This window comes from Haliotis cracherodii, unplaced genomic scaffold (genome assembly GCF_022045235.1).
Source record: "Haliotis cracherodii isolate W230 unplaced genomic scaffold, xgHalCrac1.p SCAF_29, whole genome shotgun sequence".
NCBI lineage: Eukaryota > Metazoa > Mollusca > Gastropoda > Lepetellida > Haliotidae > Haliotis > Haliotis cracherodii.
Window position 1 is genome coordinate 274188 of NW_027266285.1, and position 24795 is coordinate 298982.

The 24795-nt window shown below is 37.7% G+C and overlaps 1 protein-coding gene across 1 annotated transcript; it reads right to left on the reverse strand.

Annotated features, from left to right (window-relative positions):
• Positions 1–366: 366 nt before the first annotated feature.
• Positions 367–14280, reverse strand: LOC139473418 (A disintegrin and metalloproteinase with thrombospondin motifs 9-like). Its single transcript, XM_071255988.1, has 7 exons — positions 14200–14280; positions 3544–3900; positions 3236–3326; positions 2360–2643; positions 1426–1602; positions 868–1015; positions 367–410 (listed from the first exon to the last, which is right to left on the reverse strand). Exons 2-7 carry the CDS (start codon positions 3892–3894, stop codon positions 367–369), a joined length of 1095 nt encoding a protein of 364 aa, XP_071112089.1. The 5' UTR covers positions 3895–3900; positions 14200–14280.
• Between the last annotated feature and the right edge of the window lie 10515 nt (positions 14281–24795).

The following is a 24795-nucleotide window of genomic DNA, read 5'->3' on the forward strand; positions in this document are numbered from 1 at the left end:
TTGTGGCTATTTGTAGATGTCAAATAGCCCTATCTCATTTTCGGTGAGTGTGGCAGTGAGTAGATGTATAGAGAGTTCGCACGTGACTCAGAAAATACAGGTTACAGAGCCCTTAATAGGTTTTCAGGGTCAGGCCCATTTGGGCCCCCTCACCATTGTAAAGCTGCAATATTGCTAAAAGCCGCCAAAAACCACTCGCTTGTGATATCAAAATAACAATGACAGCATTTCGAATCAAATCATTAATTCAGTTTGATAATTGATCATTTAAAGGTAAAGATTATGCATGGCAGGAATGAAAAGAGCAGCCGTATGTTAAACTCTTTTGATAACTGAGGTTCAAGTATAACTTGTGAGGGGGCGACATCATGAAGGGCATGTCACCTCCCTAGCTGAGGAATCCGGGATAGCTGAAAAAAGATAGGTAAACATTATGAGCTATGTGGAACATAACTGGTTATCTTTTCTAAGCTGGGCACAATTATACAGTTTTTTCGCTATTAATAATGGACTAGTGTGGTGTTTCTAGGTAAACTGTATTATTTTATGAGCTACGGCGGGTTATGGATTATTTGTCACTTAAATCTGATAAGTCCGATATTTCTTGTAAGACAATCGCATGTTTTTGCTCAATTAGACCGCAAAGGCTAAATGAAAGTTTTTTTTTGTGAAAGAAGTCAAATAAAATGAACTTCGCGCTGCTAAGACGTATGCTTCGAATTTATTAGCCAAAAGGTTAATTTCAATCGACTCATAAACACACAATGATAAAAATAATTCCTCAAATATGTGCTGTTGCGGCTACTATTTTATAATGAATATCTCAACCCTATGTCAATTTTTTCTTCATAACTCATAAGGACTTACCCGTTCTGTAGAAAGGCTTGAGCATCAAGCCGCCATCGGGATAGCAATACCCGGGGAAGCCACCACATTTTAGATGAACAACAGCCCCTGTGTCATCTCTTTCTATCGATTCTATTATGGCACGCCATCCTCCTGCTCTCCATTCTTGCTGAAATGGCAAACACTCAACATTGATAAGATTATCAATAGATGTAAACTACTCGGAACATATGCACATGACATACGTGATGAGATTTATGACTGATTTTATTACCATCTCTATACAGGAATAAGAAACAGGAGCCTTCTCAGGCACCTGTAATCGCTGAGAATAGTTTCTTTTGGTCAGTCCATAATGTAACTGACATACTGTTCAAAGAAGTGTGAAACCCAAACGCACTCAAACGCTTACTATACGCGATAACAAACATAATGTTTCATATTTCAGTAGCCATGTCCATATATATCTGGTGAATCTGTTATCACAAGTTTTTGCAAGTCCGAACAACAGTTTTGAGATACATGTGTTAATGTTTTTTTTTCCTTTTGTTCAATGTTCCTTTCAATTCTATTCCTTACGTCTGGTCCTACGATCCATCCAGTGTTTGTCAGGTTCACTGTAAACTCGCCCCTAGTTCCACATGATCTCAGGACACCATAGTCATGTATAGTGAAACAGTCCGTGGCTTCGGCGTAGTTTAAGTCCTGATTAGAGAAGTCGGCAAATGTCCTGTCATTACGTTGAACTTTCATGTTCTGTGAAAACACATAGTTATCCTTAGATGATTATGGAACATATTCAGTTGTGGACTATGGCATGCAACTCTTGTTGTAAATGTGAACAGGCATATACAACACCCCATTTAATTGGATTAACATGTGAGGGCTCTGGGGGTATTCTTATTCATATCTCTGTCACAAACATGAATGAGACAAAATTAATGAAACAATCGGAGCAAAATGGAAGTGACAACCGCAAAAAGAACACCTATTTCACAGGTATTGACGTCCGCAACAATAGATCTAGACATAATACTAGTTACAGACATGTCAATCTGAAGGTTTTTATATCATTATGCTTGTTACAGACCAATCACATGTGCAGATTGTCATACCATCATATTGGTTACAGACATGTCATAGATGCAGACTGCTATACAATCATACATTTCACGAACCTGACTAATCTGCAGATTGGCATACGTCCATTCTTGACTGTTAACAGATATACACCAGTATGTGTCAATGGCTGACAATGGCCGAAAGTTGTCACATGGACGTTGACACGTGCGGATTCGGGCTTTTTTGAAAAGTTCATCAGTAACCCGAGGCTTGTCCTGCGAGGAGACTTAATGATTGTACCCCGACGATGAAGTACGTTCTTCATAATATCAATCACTGGTTTATATTATTTAGTGCGGCGTTCAGCATAATATGTCAACTATACAGAATAAGGGGAGTGTGAAATAAGGTATATGGGATTCGATAAATGCTCTATCAATTGACCATTTACCTCAATATGCACTCTTATTTTGTGGTAAAAGGCTTCACCACCGCTTCCTTTACAGTTGAGGACTAGCGATGTTTCTTGATAACAACCGTTGTTTGACACATTCGGATATATTCCATAGTTAGGAGTGGGCAGTGTCAGGTACTCCACGGGGGTGTCTGTGTTCATGTTGTAGCAGTATATCCGGGTTCTGTACAGGTCAAAGTTCAGCAGACGCAGCCAGTACTCTCCATCTGTGCTGGAGGGGTCACATTCCTTGACTTCTGCACATGATGATGGTGTCGTCACTGAAGTTGAAAGAACGTTTGTATTTGTATATAGGCGGTACCACTCCTCCACCTTCTAAATATGGTTAGTGACTGTGTTGCAATGGACGCTGCTCTGGGACTTTGGCCAAGATGTCGGTTTAACTTAAGCTTTAGTTATATCAGTGATCTGATATCGTTCCATAATGTACCCACCTGAACTAGAAATAAAGGAAACTAGTGTATTTCAAATTTAGATGCGTGCATTCAATTTAAAAGTGGCAAAATATCCTCAAATGTGTATGACAAGAACCATGTTTGTGTCAGTTGTAAATAATACCTTACATTCCTTCGATAATATATTATCCAAGGCAAATCTGATGAAATTACACATAAACGAAAATTTCAATCAAGAAAATAAAATGTCACTCGTTCTGCCTTGGATGTGCTGCACACAAATGGGCATTCAAACGCATTCCCTAATCAACCTTTTCATAATATTGTGGTTTTAGCAAGTACATCGTTGCATACTCAAATGACCTTTTGCAATTTATGTGAGTATAAATGTATTATTAGTATGCCCATAATCATATCAAGGCCACAACGCAAAAAATAGTATTTCTCTAAAACTTACCAAGTCTCCCACATGTATATTCGTCCTTCCCCAAGGGTTCACAGAAACCGTTAACTGAACAGTTGTGATTGGCGCACGCTCCTGCAATTGTCTGCAATGTTTACAAAAAAACCTTTACGTTTTTGGGGTTTAACATAATCAATACTGTTCGGTTGCAGATCCCCTGTGAAAATACAAAGACTTTTCACTTATGTGATTTATGCCAATAGTATATCTCTATTACCAATATATTACACTTCGGTTCGCTTTGGATAAAATTAATTCTTCGTTTACCCTTGTAAGCCATTAAATGTGATTTTTTATATTACCTTTGGCCACAGTGAGATGTCCGAGAAGACAAACCCAGGTGTTGTCACCAAGTAGCTGGCGTTAAGACCTCCAGGTGATAACGTGGCATGGTTCAGCTGACAGTTGCCAGTGTTGGTGTCAAAGTTGAAAGAGTGACACATTTTACTGGACATACAATTGTATGCGCATTTTACTGGTCCCTCTGTCGTCATTGAAGTAATTTCGTGGTTGGGTAGTTTGTTGTTTTGTTGAAGAAGCGGAAAGTTACTGGACTTCGAACATATTTTTGTAGAATTAGCATGATGTTGTGAAAGAACCAATAGAAGGAATATCCCATCTAGGATACTACCTGCTCCCATCACTGCCTCCATTTTATGCTGCAAAATTGAATAGTGTCTACAGCTGATAACATGTGTTGTAGTGATCACTAAAACGCTTACATAATCATATTCTTCATTCTCTACATGCTGCATCAAATACTCGTCATTATCACCACTGTCGTTCTTCCACACATCTGTATTTGCACAAAGTAGACTATTTTGCTTTCTTATATCAGGTAACCAAATTCGATAACTTAAAATGTAAGCGTTTTTAATATATTATAGATAAAGGCATTTCCACATGAAAATCATTTTCTTCCAAACTAATGGGACACATGTAATACAATGAGGCGCCGCAATTCGCTGTGCAGAGTTGCGTCCCTTGGGAGTTTTAGAAACATATGATGAAAACATACATCACATGTTACATACAATAGTTTTCGCAATACTCACCACAGCAAATTTCGCATTACAATTGAGAAAGGCTTATTGTCTCTTCAAACCTCGAATACGTTTGTTTATTTACTGAACATTTTCTTTCTGGACTTGTTTACATAAAATGTTTGTATCATTACAATTGCTTGGAAAGCACACACATATTCAAAATATATATTTCATCAATTCACAAGGTGATATGTGTTGAGTAACAAAATGAATGCATCCACATAGGGTGCCAAGATACAGCATATATAGTTATATTCAACACTTATATTCAACTTATATTCTGTTTCACAACATATGGCAGTATCTCTGAACTTGTTTGAAAAGGTGGCATTATAACCAGCGAGGACTGTACTAAATATGTAACTTTACTAGACTTTCAGTTCAGGCTCTTACATAGAATAGTTGACATAAAACAGGAATTGCTTTAGATGCAGGTTATATGAGGTTTTATTATTTTGTACAGCCTCTTAAACGATGTTAATAGAATGTGCAAGCTTCAAAAATATTTACCCGTATTTAAATAATGATTACTCCCTGAACACAATCCGAACTCAGCAGTGTCGGACAAATCCATTTTATGAACAGGTGAGTTACGTATTTCCCGGATATTCTCATAATGTTTACGTCTATTCTATGTACCTTTTCTTCAAATACCGATTGTCATATCTCTCCCGCCTTGCGATGCGATCGTTCGGCCATTGCGTTCATCTGCGATGCCAAGCTGCATCTATGATGAACACCTCACTAGACACTTCCCTCGAAAAAGGCATCATCAAGCTGCGAACACATGTTCGAATCTCCAGGGATGACGTCATGATACAACAATGCTTATTAAATAAACCACGCTTCGTTCTTTTATTCTTTGCGATTTATGGCGTAGCTATCTTATATTTACCACTATATTTCACCACTTATTACATATCCAGTACACAAGAGAATAAGTAATGACTGGGTAAAGTACTTGTATATTTTCACAACCCATGTAATCAAGTGTACGTTTTCACACTTTTGTTGTCTAAATTGTTTGTCTATACAATAGTATACCACAACACCTAGAGAATTGAGTATGAAGTGGCAAGCGTAAGCATCCATATGAAATTGCTTTATTTCTCTGACTGTCACTCTCGACTATGGCTGACTGTCTAAAGAAGGGTACAGAGGCTCAAGCATTAGACCATGGTACAGGACTTTGGACGGGGGCTACGATAGTGGGCGCAGATCCACTTACTAGACAATATACGAAAAAGGTACTTCCATGTAAACTTATCTATTAGTTTTAATCCTTAAGCTCAAAAAATGTCTTACCCAACCAATAATAATTTCGTTTCATAATATTTACACAGTACATATGTATATACGTAATTAAACTATTTTTTCAGAGAACCCTTGGAACCTCTGATACAGATCGAAACCAGATCCAGTGCGTTCTACAGAGCTTCAGAGTCCATCGAAGGTAAATTTTATCTAAAGAAACGGGATAACAGTAAAACGGCATACCCCTACCCCTAAGTTAGACAGCAACTAGTCCCGTTGCCATTCGCTAGAATAGGCTACGCTCTGCAAGTACACGACTGCCAAGAAGTTCATTCCCCTTACACCCATGGGCAACGCGTTACGCAACCCGTGTGCACCCCGCTGGTCACTCGTGTGCAAAGCGTTGAACACGGGTGTTCACCTCGTTCCTCACTCGTGTGCAACGCATGACACACTCATTACAGGGGGAACAAACTTTTGACGAAAGGAGGACCCATGTCAAGCTGAACTTGGAGGTGGTAACAACACGTGAAAATTTTTTATATCCTGACGAAAAATGTCAATAACCATTTTATTATATGTACTTGCTGATGTTCCATTTTTAGATGTGATATTGTTGGAAAATATGAGTACTGTGGCTTCTACATGATATTTTGCTATGGTGTTGAGAGAATACATGGTCCTTGTGATTGTTATTGCTATTCAAATGTTTTTGACATTAAACGTCTGTAGTACGACTTTCAGTGATCATGATTGAGGTTTCGCGGTGCATTGTTTTTATTGGACCCTAATTACTTTATGATGATGGTTTGTCTCGCATTAGTCCCATTTGTCACACACATCTATATTCCCAGTTGTTACACAGCACCACAGTAAGACAACACCTTCTGTGTAATGGACTAGTCCTAACTGGAGTACATAGGATTACCACTCAGAACAAGTCAAATGTGATCTGACCGATAAAACGGACATTTTTCAAGTTCGAAAATGCATATCCTACACCAAGAGATCTGACTTGTGGTTGTCGTTCAGGGAAATTTTTCAGCAAATCACTACATGAATCAAATTCTTCAACCTCACCTCCTTCCAATCATTGACCACCAGAGGGAGCTGTTTCAACAGGACAACGCTCCACCGCACACAGCTCGTGTCACGGTAGACTACCTTCATAATGCAATCATCAACGCCTTGCCCTGGTTGTCGAGATCTCCAGATCTCAACCCAATCGAACACCTCTGGGATGAACTCGATCGACGTGTACGTCAATGTCAGAACACGCCGCAGACACCCCGACAACTGGCTAACGTGTTACAAGCAGAATGGCGCAGAATTCTACAGGACAGAATTCGTACACTTATCCAGTCAGTGCCAAGGAAATGCAGAGTCGTGATTGCTGCCCGGGGCGGTCACACGAGATACTGGTTTCAGCGTTACTTTGTGACCTTATGTGACATGACAATGAACAGTTTTCAAGGCCTTTGTACAACGACAACATGTGACTATCGAGCTCCAAAATTTCATATTTGTATCTGTGATAATTAAATTAAATATATCGACTTTATTAGGTACAATATATTTGCTAAAAATGTACCTGTGCGTTTCTTTTTATGAAGAGTGTATATGTTGTACATATCCGTATAACGAACTACGGTTATAATGAATATATCATTAAAATTAATGGTCCCTTAGAGTTCGTTATAACCGTTAGTTTAGTGTATATATCTTTACATAAGTACATAAAGTACACAATGTACAAGATTACTTTTCTACTTCTTCTTGGATCACTCCATTCTGAAATACTTAAATAGGGTAGATCAGTCAGTGCCTTCACCGATGACCTATGTTGTTTTAATGTGTGTGACAAATGGGCCGTATAACTAATTGGAGTATACCTTTGACTCAGCTCCATAGCCGTGACACTGGGAAATGGCAGCATTTATACACTTGAGAGAACTTCTACTAATTACCGTACCACTGGTAGAGACCAGTAGACGTAAGCGCTGGGTTGTGTATAAGATCGATGGCCGTTGCATAATGGCCGCCAGGAGAGTTAAACATTGAGCTAAAGCAGTGTTGTTTTCACGGGCTCGTTGAAGAAATTCCCAGCGCTACTGTCAATATATCTTCTACTTTGACACATCATTTTGGCATTTACAATACAGTCATATTTTTTCAACGTACATTAATAGTTTACTGGTCATATGTTTCAGAGTATTTGTCAATTGTGTTGAGCTTACAGGCAATAAATGTAAATGTAATGTAAAATATAAAACGTCTCGTGTAAAACATAAAGTAAGTACGATAGTAAATAACAATATTCAAATCGCATTAAAATGATAACAAGATACATATGTAATCCTAAAGCTTGTATTCCACATTCATCGCCCGGAGGTAAACTGATAAAATACAGGGAAGAGTGAGTGAGTGAGTGAGTGAGTGAGTGAGTTGGGTTTAGCGCCACTTTTAATAGTCTTCCAGTTATATCGCGGCGTGTCAGCTTAATGTGGGAGGAAAGCCCGAAGTGATGCAGGTCTCAGAGAGATCATAAGGGCCATAATGCCAAACTTAGTAATACGTTCTTCACTAGTAACCAAAAGATAAATACATACTTTGGGCATACTAGGAGTGCTTTTTGTATATTTATTGTTGACATTTAACATTTTTCCATTTTGTGACAAATTATTGTCATCCAATATTATTTTTAAACAATCTTAAAATATCATTTCTGATATTTTGATGTTGACTTATAAAAATATTTTTCTCTTACTTTTCGGTAAATATGCATTGAATACCTATTGCTGATAACACATTTAGAATTTTACTTGTGCTGTCTTTGCACTTGTCTGGACAAATCACTGAGGTCTGGCATGATCATACCAAGTGGTTGGTAGAATTATGTCCTCTTTTTGTCCCATTCGGACCTCCATACACAACTTTTCTCTGTACCGCGATACGATGGAGTTCTCTCCCTTGTCAAACAGAGCGCGAGGCCCGGCTTTTACTCGGAGCTACTAATGTAAATAAAGAACTTTTATCAGTAAAATATGCATTGTTTGATAACATGAATGATATCTGATACAGAGAACACGAATAAGCATAAAGGTTAGTGAGTGCATTTAGTTCCGTTTAGTGTACATGACAAGTACCGCGATACCCCGAGGTTGCAGGCTATATTGTTCTTTGTAGATTGTATCGAGTAACGTGATTGCATCACGGTTATGGTGTTAATTGCTGGTCTTGTTTCTGCACCATCATTTCTTTCATCATGAAATTTAAAAAAACAAAAACTTTTAATAAACCAATGAAATAATACTAACCCGACCTTCATTTATTTATTTCTCTGTCATTATTACATGTTGACATGTGTCTACTTTTAAGTGTATATGTTACAGGAAACAAGTATAATCAGTGATTAAGTCTAATGACTGTAAATTTGAATGACATCTAGAATTACATTGCATCTTGGCCTTAAAACATTTGTAGCGTTTGGTCTGACACCGTTTAGTTCCAACACAATTACACCTTACAAAGCCTTGACCGACTGAGTCAAGTTGAACCGCTTGACGCAAAGACAGTGTTCGATCGGTAGTGAAATCGTCAGCATTTTACAGTTTGGTGACACATACATCAAACTGGTTACGGGAATATTTCCCATTTAGAACACCACCCTTGACTGCAATTGTGAACATGTCATTGTAACTACACTCAATAACTACACCAATTATGTTACGTGGATCACCTCTTCCTCTGTCGACATGGGGGATAGGAACAGTTACATTGTCTCCAACACTTACAGGCCCAAAAACACGTTTGCTGCGTTTCACCATGCGCTGGGCTTGTTCTTCTTGTGCTTCTCTGGCTCTTTTTCTGTTCTGCATGATGCTGTTAAGTTGTGCTGCTACTTGATCTTCCTGGGAGGCGGGCGATGTTTGAGTAGATACTTCTGACGCGTCACTGGATGATGGAGTGGGCTCTTCTAATGACTTGTCAGCATTGGAAACAGGAGATTCAATGGCCAAAAGTAGACCATCTTCTGACTGCAGTTGCTGAAGAACTTCGTGTGGGAAGGTTGAAGATGCAAGGCCAGTCCGAGCATCAGATCCAAGGAGAGCTGCAAATGGTGAGGTTTTGATACCACTGTGGAGACTTGAATTCTTCTGAAACTGGACGAACTTAAGTCCTACAGTCCAATCGCTGGTGTCATTGTCTCCAAGCCAAGCAACTAGAATGTCTTTAATGTCACAGTTCGCCCTCTATACAGAACCTTGGCTTTGGGGACGTCAAGGCTTTCCGTGCACGATCACCAATGAGGGCCACATAAGTTTCAATTCAGTTACAACCTGTGCTGTAAATTCAGATCCATTTTCACTTTGGAGCACACAAGGAGCGCCAAGTAGGAGAAATATGTCCGAAAGTTGATAGGCGACTTCAGAAGCACGTTTAGACGTTAGGGGACGCAACACAACAAACTTGGTAAGATGATCTTGGTAAACCATGATCCACTTATACTGGCCTTGACTCATTGACTGCATGTCGATGAGGTCCACTTGAGCCCTTGAATTAAAGTCCTTGGAAAGAATGGGCTTGACAACGGTCCCCTTGTTGGTTGATCGCTTCCTCTTCCGCTGGCACTCCGTACACATGGATTTGAAGACGGAGATTGAATCAATGGAGATGTTGGCATACTTCTTATTTATTTCATGAATCATCTTATCTCTTCCGCCATGACCAGTTGCCAGGTGAGTGCGCTTGATAGTGTCGTACGTATCTTCGATGGTCACGAAATACAGTGGATCTTCCTCTGATAAATGGCGTCGTTTGATCAACTTGTCAACGTCACCACACTTCAGTACTTCATACTTCTTCAGGAGGTAGTAGTGGTGTGGTGTCTTCTTAGTGGTACTGGAGGCTTCTAGCAAGTTGTTAATAGATTCCAAGTAAAGCTCCTTCGGGATGAGGACACGCCTGTTTTCCTCATACATCTTGTACAGTGCATCTCTGAAGGTATCGTGAGGCCCCATGACTCCAAGGTATCTCTTTACTTACTTACTTACTTACTTACTTACTTACTTACTTACTTACTTACTTACTTACTTACTTACTTACTTACTTACTTACTTACTTACTTACTTACTTACTTACTTACTTACTTACTTACTTACTTACTTACTTACTTACTTACTTACTTACTTACTTACTTACTTACTTACTTACTTACTTACTTACTTACTTACTTACTTACTTACTTACTTACTTACTTACTTACTTACTTACTTACTTACTTACTTACTTACTTACTTACTTACTTACTTACTTACTTACTTACTTACTTACTTACTTTGGAGATTTAACGCGCGCTTTCCGACTGATGTGTATTTCGCACACGGGCCCGGCCAGGCCATTCAATGTGTTTCCGAAAGGGGCGAAAGTGGTGTGTGTAACCCAAGAGGGGGCTTTAGGGGTTGCTTATATAGAATTTGGGAATTTTGAGATTTGGAATAGATGCCGATGGGATTGGGGAGGAGAACTAAGGGAGCTGGGTATGGCGGGTGTTTGATGGTTTATGTAATTTTGATTTGGTAGATTATAGTGTTGTATAGAGGTATCTGGTCAAGGTGAACCATTTATATGTGTTTGCCTGATTGGCTAAGAACAGGATTATGAAGCCATCTCACAAGTTATTATAGTACATGCTTCTGCTTGTTAAGAGAAGCATGTTGTGTTTTGATTTCTATGGACAACTAGCGAGGCCTTCTCAAATGTTGTTACAACACATGATTCTGTTTGTTTACAGGAGATTGGCTTACGACAGGATTATGAAGCCTTCTCACAAGTTATTATAAAAAGGCAGGGATATGCTTTCAGTAAACAAATATAAAATCCCTTGGTTCATTTCAGTGATTATGTCTAGTTACTGAAGATTTCAGTAATTAGACATAACCACCGAGTGAATCAGTTATTAGACATAATCACTGAAATTTCCAGTTATTAGACTTAATCACTGATTATACGTGTTTCCTGTAACATATATACGTATGATATACATCGTACAGAGTAAGGAATGACACACCATCGTAACATATATGTACTGAATATACATGTAGCACGCCGGTACTTCGATGCTATAGCACCCGTTACCCCGAACTACTGTGTAACGGTTCACCCCTTGTTTTCAGACGTGCCATTCAGACAAATAAGTCAGGTGTGACACTTATCACAATCTCATATAAAGATTTGATACATGTCAGTGATTAAGACAACATATCAATACACACGCTTTCTACCTATTCAGTATGTATGTATGATTACATGGCTGTATGTGTGCATGGAAAGTATGGCTGTATGTACCATTACATGGATGTATGTATGTAAATTATGTGTGTGTATTTATGTATGCATGCGTGCGTACATGATAATATATGCATGTTAATGCAACAAGCGGTGCGTGTGAAGATAGATTTAAATACGTTTGACATACTAATATATTTCAACACCTTTTTAAAAGGTAAAATTAGATAATTTAAAAGTTAGTAGCATATAAAACTTGAAAGGTCAACAAAAAGATATAATTCTTATAATAGAAGGCCCATAAGGGTATTTAGAAAGGTACCGTAACTCGTTGCGAAAAAATAGTTCTCTTGATATTAATACTAGACATTTCCCTACACCCAACTTTTTCACTATTTATTAAAAAAAAGTTAATAAGAGGATTTTTGGTGGGGGAATAGAGGTATTTTTTCAGAGAATGCGACAACGCAACAATGTCCCTTTTAGTATTCCATATATAGGTACACGTACTAAAACTGGAAATCTTACAAATCCACTAGCATTATCCTACCGTCGCGTTCTGTATTATTGCCATCAAGTAAACAACCAGAACGGCCAAACACCAAATGGGAATACCTCCTATGGGTGATCTCTTACTTTACAAATGGACAAAGTGACCGTGGGTATTTTTTAACGTTCATGAAACCATAGAATAGGGCATTCACAATTTACGCACGCTTTCTTCTTAAAGGGAGAAGATGATCCCATGAGCATTCCTTTGCCAATGTCAAGATACCATGAAACACATTGTTTCAGACAGTGTGGATACAGCTTTAATCCGTCATAAATATTTTAATGTTTCTACTATGAAAGCACTGTTTACTCAAGTTCACAACCATAAGATGATTAGCATTCTTGAAAGAAATTAATCTTTATGAAAATATATAGAGTTTAGTCCAAATAGTCAGTTTTATTCGTTTTTCAGACAGACAGTTTATTCAGTAATTTAGGCATCAAGGCCCATAGTACAATGCAGATTGGATATTAACATTTGTCACGTGATGTACATGATTAGATGTTAAATCAAGTTACACATTCCTTATTATAGGGAGAAATTTATACGTAAAATGGGAATACGTTTCACATATATGTAAGACATGGTATTCATCCTCTAATTCTCCGGATGAACAGTTTTTACAAAAAGAGTTCACAATATTACCGTCTTTGAACCTGCGACATACCTTAAAATTGTGCAATGAAATTCTAAGTTTACAATAAGCTCTGATTAAAGTTTTATCATTTACACAAGTTAAATATTTTTCAGTTTGTATCAATGATTTTACTTTGCTGTAATAGCTAAGATAAAGTGATTCAGAAATATTTTGTTGACAAAATATATCTTTTACTCTTTGCTTAAATGAATATAAAAATCTCCCACATTTTGGGAAATCCATACATATGAAAAGCCACCAACAAATAATAGATTTCTCACATCTGAAACCCAATTATTTTTACCATTATCATCAAGTACCTTTAACATTTTGTAACACTGATATGGGTATCTATCAGGCATCATTCTAAGTAATTTAATCCAATACTTAATTACCCTTAATTGGTTGGCTACAAAGATATTACTACGGCCTGTTTCTCCAAGGGTTGTCTTGTTTGGGCCAAACTTACCAACACCTAGAAAACGTTTGAAATATGAAGTGCGAACTTTTTTCAATTGCAGCCTAATACTAAGCAACCCATATTTCAGAACCATACAATTTTATAGGCATAATTTTACCTTAAAAAATAGTACATGCTGTTAAAAATGACACACAACTATTTTTCCTGAATATATTATAAAGAGGCATAATGGCTTTCGACGCCTGAACAGCTAATTGCTTACACGCCATAGACCATGACAATCTAGAGGAGAACATAGGACCCAAATATTTATAGTAAGTGACAACACTCAAGGCAGACGAACCAAGAAACCACTTTTCATGTTTTGCAACATTACCACCTTTTCTAAAAGCTACTGCATTTGTTTTATTCAGATTTACTTCAACACTCCATTTTGAACAGTACCTCTGTAACACATTTAACTGTTTTTGCAAGCCATTTATGGATATTTAGGTCTGTGGTACACATAACTGTTACATGCTACAGCAGAAATGCTGAAGTTGCTTACATTAAACTTGGATTGATTGTTATAACTGTATCCAAGACTTTTTGCATTTGCAAAAATAGCCGTGAACATTAACTTATTGTAAAAAAATAACTCTATACGCCGTAAACAACCAGATGCATTATATTAACGATCACAGCTATATCTCCGTCCTACCTGGAGGGTTTATAAGGTATTCAGGATATTGAATGGAAAGTTCTAACTATTATACTAACCTCAAACTGGTGTACCGGATCACGTCGGACCTCGCTACGCAGATTCTTCAGGCAATTGAAGAACGCAGTAGAGTTGACAACGCGCTGAAGTATCGACCTCACCTAAGTTATAGACGCGTCTAACTCAGAGAACAAAACTCCATCTCGTAAAATATTTAATAGCGTACGCACAGCTACACACAGGTAAAAGGTTAAACAAGATATAAAGACAGACCGATTGCATCAAGGCGCATTGATTTTGTTTTGTTTGTTTGTTTGTTGTTTAACATCGCACTCACCAGAATTCCAGCTATATGACGTCGGTCTGTAAATTATCGAGTCTAGACCAGACAATCCAGTGATTGATATCATGAGCATCGATCCACGCAACTGGGATACGATGACATACATAAACCTAATCAGCGAGCCTGACCACTCGATCTCGTTAGTCACCTCTCCGACAAGAAAAGTCGCCTCTTACGACCAGCACGGGTTGCTTAAGACCTATTCTACCCCGGATCTTATGACAAAGATAAACCAACTGAAGTTTAACACTAAGCAATAAACCTAACTTAATCCTTAATGCTTTGAGTAAACAGTTACTCAAGTCGAAACAAGTCGAACTCACACAGCAAACTATACGTGTAACAGGCTAAAATAAACAGGTTAGCAACAATGATAGTAAACAAGTAAGTACTAATATACAATTGACCCGTTCGAAAGATAGAGAGTATTAAATCTACAGGGTATACGTATATGTCGCCACGACGCCCGTCCGAATAGGTTAACAGGCTGTCTTCACTGGTGGAGAGCGACTCCGGCCTTTGATCTTGCACTGTCGCGGGCGTAGGAACCAAGTTTGTTCAGTTTATTTCTCTGAAAAAACACCAACGGTGGTACAAGAGATTATATATATATATATAACACATATAATATACAATGCAGATCACGATGGTAACACGCCTCAGTACAAAAATAAAGAATTAAAAAAATTAGGCACTTTAACATGATAATGTGTTCAAATGTACAATGAATCTGGACAGATGTTTCAAAGTGGATATATTTTTAGGTGATAACGTTTTACGCAATTTACACATATTTGGCCAGATATAACAATTATTTGGGATGTAAAGAAGTTGTTGTTGGAGAAGTGCTTCACACCTAAAAAGATAGTGAAATCCGTCTCCAACAGCAGATGAATTGCATAGTGTGCAGACACGGTCTTCTCTCAATAACCCTCTCCATCGGCCGGTTTCAATGGGCAAATGATGATTGGATGTGCGACATTGTAAAATTGGCAAGTAGATAGTTTTGGGAAGTAGTAGAACATTTTCGAATTTTGGTAATTCTTTTAAATGTGGATAGTATAAACCTTTTGAACTTGATAAGATACATTCACGCCACTGTTGAATAAATTCGCCTTTAAGAGTTCTCTCGACCTTTGAAATCAGCCATAAAGTAGAGCAAATAGACAGACGGGTTTATGAATACTTCTGACAGTCCGAAATCATTTAGTATTTTTTTAACTGTGGCTATTCACTTAAACGATTTTGCAGTTGCATCTTAGTCTTTATCAAATAATTTTATAAATATTAGATAACTTTGTGGGTCCGTTATAATTCGTTAATTTATGCCCGAAGGAAATCATCCGTTTAAATACTTTCTATTTTCAGCGGTTCCCTGCCACGTTCGCCATAAAATTGGGTGTTGAATTCCTCAGACCAGTTACTATTTTAAGAAATTCAATCGCATTTTCTCTATGATTTCTAAATTTTCAACCCCCATATTTCGGAGCAGAAAGATTGGCACTACCATCACATCAAACGCCTTCAATAAACAATCTAATGGTAGGTTAACATTTCACGCTCTTTTTATTAGGCAGTACATTGCTTTTGTCGCGTTTGCTCTTAGTGATTTCATACAAAACACAAATTGTCTATTTATGTGAAAATTTATACCAAAATATGTATAATTATCAACAATCTCCTGTATCTTTCACCCAAAATGAAATATTAATTTGGTTGATTTGGCTGGACCCCCTCCAAAGATTATTATTTTTGTTTTTGAGATATTTACATTTAATTAGCTTCCATTTTAAGCAATATTGATTGCAGGAATCTAATGATTTTTGTAATTCAGATTGGGTATCGCTAAATATGACTGTATCGTCTGCATAGAGTAATACTAAAATATGTAACCACACTGTGATGTCATATCTTTATATACAATCGAATGAGATCCCTTGGCATCCTTGTTTTGTAAGATACGGTTCAAGATCATTTACAAATATTCAAAACAATAGTGGTGATAGATTTTCGCCCTGTCTAACACCTGATTGAGAAGGGAAATACTCCGATTCTGCATTATTTGATTGTACCATTGATTTAATATTACTGTACATATTTTTAATTAAAGTTAGGAATCGGCCCTCAATTCCACTGTTTTGCATTTTAGACCAGTCCTACTCTCTCAGACAGTATCAAATGCTTTTGTAAAATCTATGCACACACAATAAAGTTTTGTTTTTAATAGTTTCAAAATATGCATCGACGAATGGATAACGATTATACAACAAGAATTTCGTACTCGCATAGATTATTTGTCCGGGCATTAAAATTCCCAATTAAAATGACGTGCTAACTTTTTGACATAATAGTAATTATTGATTGCTCAATTTCATAAAACGTATCGCTTGTAATATACTTTGATCATTCGGGTTGGATATAAACAGTCCCCAAGCACAGATCCCGATCAAAACTAAATAGTGTTTTACATACTTTAGTCCAAAGAATGTAATCGCATTTTTCTTCAGTTACGGATATATAATCTCTATATTTACTTTTATATGCTACACCTATACCACTCGATCGCCTTACAGTACCCAACCTATTCTGAAGAAAAAGAGTATATCCCGATATATTTAACTCATCCAAACTGTTTGTTTTCGTTTCTTGAAATCCAAATATGTCTCTTTTACCTGTTAGGTCAATAAATTTCTTATATACTAGGCGATGTCTGAGGCCACATGCATTTAAACTTAAGAAATTAAGACTATTATTTTGGTCAGTACAGTCATCATCATCACCATCACCATCACCATCACCATCATCGTCGTCATCATTATCATCATCATCATCGCCATCTTCACCATCTTCAACAGCGACAAAATCATGTGCAACAACATTGGCATCATTATCACAATTACTAGCAAATTCCGAACCATGATTTACAGCATTTTATATTATTAAGAACAGATTTGTTTTTCAATAATTTACATGAAATCTTTGCTTCATGGACTGTGTTTAAAATAACTGGGGTACAGGCATGATAGTTCAGGACATCTGTGACATCTTTCGTATTAGGTACATCTGTGTTTGCGTATGTTTGGGTGAAAATATTTACATCAGTTAAATTGGTTTCCTTATCTTAGGAAACATGGTTATTCAAAATATTTACAGAGTCCATTGTATCATACACATTGTGAACACCATGCATTTGATTTGCTTGCTACATTTATCTTAAAGGCTTCTTGTTTGTAAGTTGTGTGTGATCTGTGGTATTCAGAATAGCAGATAGATTGTGAGCATGCTTTGTGTTTTCTGTTGAAGTAACTATTACATTTACATCAGAACAATTGTCAAGATTACATGCAGTAGGAGCATAGGTAATCAGTACATTTGAAGAGTTCACGTTATCAAGTACTAGTGGACAACATTAGTGTTTACAGTTGTTTGACTTGAGACATTTACCCCAGTGTGTGTGGGTTTTTTGGACAGACTTAGGGTTATTACACATATAATCTGTGTCAGTAACATTTGTGTTTACATTAAGTTTATATTGAATATTTTTCTCAGAGTTTATATTTAGCTTGTATATGGTAGAAACATCGTTCTTACTCCCCTCTGCATAAACCAAGTTCGGGTATTTTCTCCCAGAGGAAATGCAGCATAAGCTGTATATACGTCAAGCGCGTACGTCGGAGTAGAAAACCTTCGCTCGGGTGGTCTTTCATCACAGGCAGCAGCCAAGGCCATTAAGTGTTACGGATTAACATTTAAACTAAAATGAGTGATCAGTCAAGCATGGTAAGGTGCGGTGATTTCACTTTAAGAACATGTCTTATCCATAATAAAGACTCAATTGATTATTTGGTTACGGCCAAAAAAAGGAGCGATCCTTCAGTCTGGACCTCGTCACACAATTATGAAATGTAGAATAATGTGTTGATTCTTTATGTTACAGAAGCAAATATGACTGGCCCAAAATACGCGTATCCAGTCATTCCATCAGGCTGATCAGGGTTTTATTTCAACCAACGTATTCAAACAACCAATTCGCATTCAGGTCAGTTTCCGTTAAATCAAGCTTCCCGTAATAATATTCTGACGTGACGCAGAGCGAGTCCGTAGTTTCCGTTTGCAAAAAGGGTATGCATGTCCTGCTCTACTGGTAGCACCGGCACTCACATATTGTACATAAGATATAAGTGTTTGTTTGAACACACAAATGTATAACCAAGGTCAGGTGACACGTGTCGAAAAGAGACATTTTCAGAAGTCGTCACTTTCTAATATATGAACATGAATCTTTGAAACAAGCTGCAGGAGATGGTAACTATATTCCTTTTGGGTTGCTGACTTATAATTCGATCCCCTCCCCCCCCCCCCCGCCCCGATGGGACCTTGATAATACTCGCCATTTCCTAATGTATAAATAATTATATATTTCGGTTGGTATTCTAATCACATATGGTGAATGTGATAGTACATATTGTATTACACCAATATCAGCCTGCCTCTTAGTGATCAAGCATGGATCATACAAACTAGTGTTAAAATCGAACGTAATGATACAACGGGAGAGTCTGCATGTCTGTAGGGGCGGTCGGGTAGCCTTGCTGTTAAAGCGTTCGCTCGTTACGCCAAAAACCCGGGTTCGATTCCAGACATGGGTACACTGTGTGAAGCCAATTTCTGGTGTCCCCTGCCGTGATATTCCTTGAATATTGTTAATAGCAGCGTAAAACCATACTTACTCACTCCACATGTTTGTATATAAGAGTTCGGTTAACATCTTCACATCGATCACGTTTCTGATTCACATCCGACTAAGCATTGTATAAACTCGGTGTAGTGTGGGAAGTTTAAATCCCAAATTGAAGACATCCCACGTAAAGCTCTTCATAGATGACAGATAAAAATATACATTGATAAAAAGAAACAATGGCATTATTATCATGGTTAAATAGTAATTCCTTTCAGGGTGCATACGTTGTCCCAAGCGACAAAATGGCAAAGAGATTGTTCAAGAGATGTATACGGACTTAATCAATAACTAATCAACAGCGTGTGAATAAATTACTCATCCGAATTCTACTGACCCATGGAACAAAGGACAAGTTCCACTAATTTCATTCGGCCCAAGAGAGTTCATAGCTTAATTTTCCGTCTTCTGTTAGCATCACCTTAAATCGATGGACCACTCAAGGTTCTGTTTATATGTTGTTGTCAAGAAACGGCCTGACTTCGCCTTTTGTACTTTGTCCTTCTGTGAGGTCGTCAAATGAAAGCTTAAACCGTGGATAATGGTCACGCTAGCGTCGATATCATGAAAACAAAACAAGAAAAAAACCAAGATGAACATGCCAATACGTTTGGGGACTGTCACTGCGTACCATATTTGAAGATGTATTGACGAATGTTATGCTTCTTAAAAACATTTACAGACCTGGAAACAATGCAGATAAACTCTTCTTTATTTCTATATATCAAGGACTTCCATGTATCATTTTGAGCTATCTACACTTCACATTCACCCATTCATCTCATTTTACTGTAATAAAAGTGTATGATACCCTAGACACATGCTGAAACCTTGGAACAAGGTTGTATTTTCCGCCAGATGATCGCAAGTACTGAGTCACAAGGGATGAACTCGGGAAGCAGCAGAGGCAGTTAAAGGGGTAGTCAAATAAATATTTCCATGGAACAATACCGACACGTTGTATAATCGATTTTGGTTTCGTATTTCAATAAGAGGATGGCATATGTGAAACAAAATCAAATGTGTTTCGTCAAAGATTGATACTGGTACGATTTAACGAGCGTAGAAAGCGGGGTGTAGTTTTTTCTAAGGTGTGTATTAAAAATGCTTTCTAAATTCAATTCTTACATATTCATGTCCTAACAATTCCTTCATGCCTTTGAAAAATACCCAATGGCCAATCAGACGGATCAAATCACAATATGGTGCGTCTTGTTTAAACAGGTGATTAAATGGCTTTATCACCTCATATGAGGTTTAACACAACTAATAGTTTTTATTTGTTTTGAAAATGTGTATTCTAAAACTATTCAAAATATAAATGCCAACCCACAGAAAAACATAGCGAGAGCATGAGAGCTTACTTTATCATTAGACATGCAACAACCACACAACAATTAAAATTGTTTTATTGTAGATTTAAGTATATATATATATATATATATATATATATATATATATATATATATATATATATATATATATATATATATATATTGAACAACATAAGTTCCTGTTAATGCAAAGTTATGCTTTTAACCAAATCTGAAACAATTTCGGTTTGCAACAGATAAAATGATTTATTTTGCCATACTGACTTCAGAAAATGCGCAATTGCATAAAAAAACATGAACATGCAAAAATGTCAATTTACAATCAATAGCGTGCGTGTGCACCTCTGGTTGCGATGCAAGCAACACATCTTCCTCTCATGGAATGGACCAGGTGTCGCACAAAGTCCTGTGGGATATCTGTCCATATCTGCTGGAGCAGGTTTCGAAGTTCCTGGAGTGTCTGTGGAACACGTGGTTGACCTGGTTGACGTCGAAGGCGCCGATCCATCTCATCCCACATGTGCTCGATTGGTGAGAGATCAGGGGAACGAGCCGGCCAGGGGGTGACATTCACGTGGTTTTGTTGAAGAAAATCCTGAACAAGTTGAGGAATATGAGGCTGGGCGTTGTCATGTTGAAATGTAATGCCTGGGCCATTACGACGCAAAAACGGTAGAACAACAGGGCCGATGATCTCGTCGCGGTAGCGCTGTCCATTCAGATTTCCCTCTACCACTATCAAACGGGTCCTCTGTCTTGCTGTAATCCCACCCCATACCATAACGCTGCTGCCCCCGAACCGATCTTCTTCCATGACACAATGATTGACGTAACGTTCACCTCGACGTCGGTACACACGAATCCGTCCATCGCTGTGGCTGAGGTGAAAACGAGATTCGTCAGTGAATTGAACTTTTTATTTTTTTTATTTTTCTTATTTTATTTTTTTTTGGTGTGAATTGAACTTGTCCCCACTGCACGGCCGTTCAGCGTAGACGCTGTCTGCACCACTGTAGACGTGCTTGACGGTGTTCCCCTGTCAAAATGGGACGCCTGGCGGGTCTTCTGGCGACAATCCCTGCACATATGAGGCGAAGACGTATGGTTTGTGAGGATATTCGTCGAAGGCCAGGGATGCTTCTTGCAGTCACTGTTGCTGGCTGCAATCGATTTCGTTGGTGTGTTGTTCGAATCCAGTTGTCTTGTCGATTATTGGTTACGCGTGGCCTGCCACTCCGAGGATGGTCTCTGACTGCATTCGTCTGTTGCCAACGTTGCCATAAACACCAAATGGTGTTTCTGTGGAAGTTAAATTGTCTTGCAACATCACGTTGACTCGATCCTACTTCAAGCATACCAATGCCTCACAGACGCTCATTTTCGGACAAGCGTTCGTCACGATATGGCTGAAATACTGCCGATTTGACGTTAAATCTTAACTCACTCACTCACTCACTCACTCACTCGGACAGGCGTAGCATTTCGTAATGTTGAATAATTGCGTGAATAACGCACATGTTTTTATACCCATTCTTGAGTAGTGAAATGCATGGGGGTATGCATTAAAGTCAAATTTTGCATGGAATGCATGCTTTACCCTAGCATATGCGTTTTTGTGACTTGATTCCATACATGTACTACAATATTGAAAACCAAACTTTACTTGTTTGAAACCCCCCCACTAAAATATTGGTGTCATGTGTCACAGGAACCTTTGTTGTTGAATATGTATATATATATTCAAAAACAAATATATATATGCTCACCCGAGTGTCTTTTGCTATCAGATATATTGACACGGGTTGATAAAAGAGGAAAAACTCCGAGGCTTATCCAGCATCATTCTTCCATTTTTTACAGTTTGTAGACAGTAATAAGCAGTGTCTTAAGTGAAAAGTACTGCTAACAGCTTCAGTAGCAGAGCCATTAGTAATGTCATTTGATTGTGACGTCATGGTAACCAATGAGGTCACAATGGTCTGCAAAGCAATGTGATGCAATTTCATTACAGCGATATCAATGTAGATACCGCTTGTTCACACACACACACGCACGCACGCACGCACGCACGCACGCACGCACGCACTCTCTCTCTCATGTTTGCAAAACAACTCCTTGGTGTTCAGGAAGTAACATATTGGATTGTATAGAAGTTTAGACCAGTTAATAATTAAAGGACATATCCTATTTCCATTCTTAATTTATTCATTCCACCTGGGGCCAGGTGTGCTTCTCGTTAGATTTGCATTTTAACAAAAATAAATTTTCAGGAGATGTTCCCAGTAGGTGTTGGGCGGTCTTGGGTGTTGGTTGCAATTTACTTGACGGAATGGTGTCGTCGGAGAATGCTTTAGCTGATTTGTAAGTATACGTGTGTTAATTTTAGCATAACGATATTTGAGGGAGTTGAAATTGTGATGAACCTAACTGTCATCTAAGAATCAAAATAAAATCGACAAAAACATTTCAATTATCATATGAATTTTTTTACCAAAAGCAGAATCCATTGTAGGACTCCGACTGTATCATAAGCATGTGTTTATGACAAACAGACAGACATAACAGACAGAAAAAAGTGACCGACTGACTGACTGACTGACAGGCCAGTACAATAGTACTCTATCTACTCCCAACTCTTTAAGTGATACGGATTGACTAGATTACGAATGTGTTTATAAGTTGCGTTTGATCTGTGTCGGGTTGCGTGTGTTTTATTAGCAAAGAATTAGAGACGTTGATATAGAATATAGGAAACTCAGTGAAGATTAACAAACAATATCAAGTACAATGTTAGGTAGAATAAGAACACATACGCATATGGTATAAGCTGTCTGACAAATGGGATGTCTGACAATTGGGAGATTACCGTACAATGACATTTTCTTGTAGGCAAACTCGTCATGGAACATTCTTATAGGAAATTGAATAGATGTTCACATATGGATTTTATTAATATTCAATACAACATCTTCTTTCAAATATCTTATTGAAAAAAAACTGCAAGTCTGAGAAGAATGTATCTATTTTTGCTGTTCATTAACAAATACAAATTGTCTTTGTGTTGGATACGTTTAATAATATTTAGTTAGGTAAATCTTACCTCTTCATATACTGAACAAATTAATAACATATGGTATTCATCTTTTGGGTAATATTTGCAGTAAGGACACGTCGACGTAAACTCTAATTATCTTTGGAATGTCTGTATAACTGTATATTAAGAGTATCTAGGCCACATCTGAACTTTGTTAAACATCCGCGAAAACATATCTATTGCATAGTTATTAATACATCTCTGGTAGTAATTCAGTCTTAAACAAGGAATAGGAATGTTGCAACTTTCAACATCTGATATCAGCTTACCAGTCTTGGCAATAGGTATCATTACGAACTTAATCTTTCTTTCCCTTTTACAAAAGTTCTCCGAAGTATGCATGCCAATCTGCAGCAGTGATGGATGAAGATCCCGGCTCATATCTATAGCACTATTTCTTAATAGTTAATTGTCTTTACCCTTTGCAGCTTTTACAACTTCTACAGAGACAGACTTCATAATCAATCTTTTTTCTTTTACAAGTATCTTTAAAATGCTTACAGGCGTTCAAATACTCACTGCAATGTTCACTTTCAGGACATATTTTGTACGTTTGTGTGTTCTGCATCACCTGTCAAACCAGTGTACCTATAGGTAGCTTAGTTTGTTTGCATGAGGCCGTCGGTCTTCGTGATGTCCTATAGTTGATATAATGCTACGTTTAAATTGGTCTTGTAACATCTCTACAGCAGAGTCTACATTTGTGTTTAATTTATTGCTGGGACATTATTGAGTGAGGCGTTAAACAACAAACAAAACATATAGATATTGTCAATTAGTTTTGAAGAAATATATATGCACCTGTTCATAAACTTCACAAACCCACCCCCACGTGCGTGGTCCCACTGAAATCTATCTATGCTGTGAGATGAATATGCAGGACGAGCGAGTGTGAGGTGTGCTTGTTTTGTCCATGAATGTTCATAACTGTTTACCTTGAATATTTATTATACTGCCTTTGGGAATATAACAACCACCACATTCATGGTTTAAGTCATGCGCATACAATTGTATGTCCATTAAAATTTGTCATTCTTTCAACTTTGACACCAACACTGGCAACTGTCAGCTGAACCATGCCACGTTATCACCTGGAAGTCTTAACGCCAATCACCTGGTGACAACACCTGAGTGTCTTCTGGGACA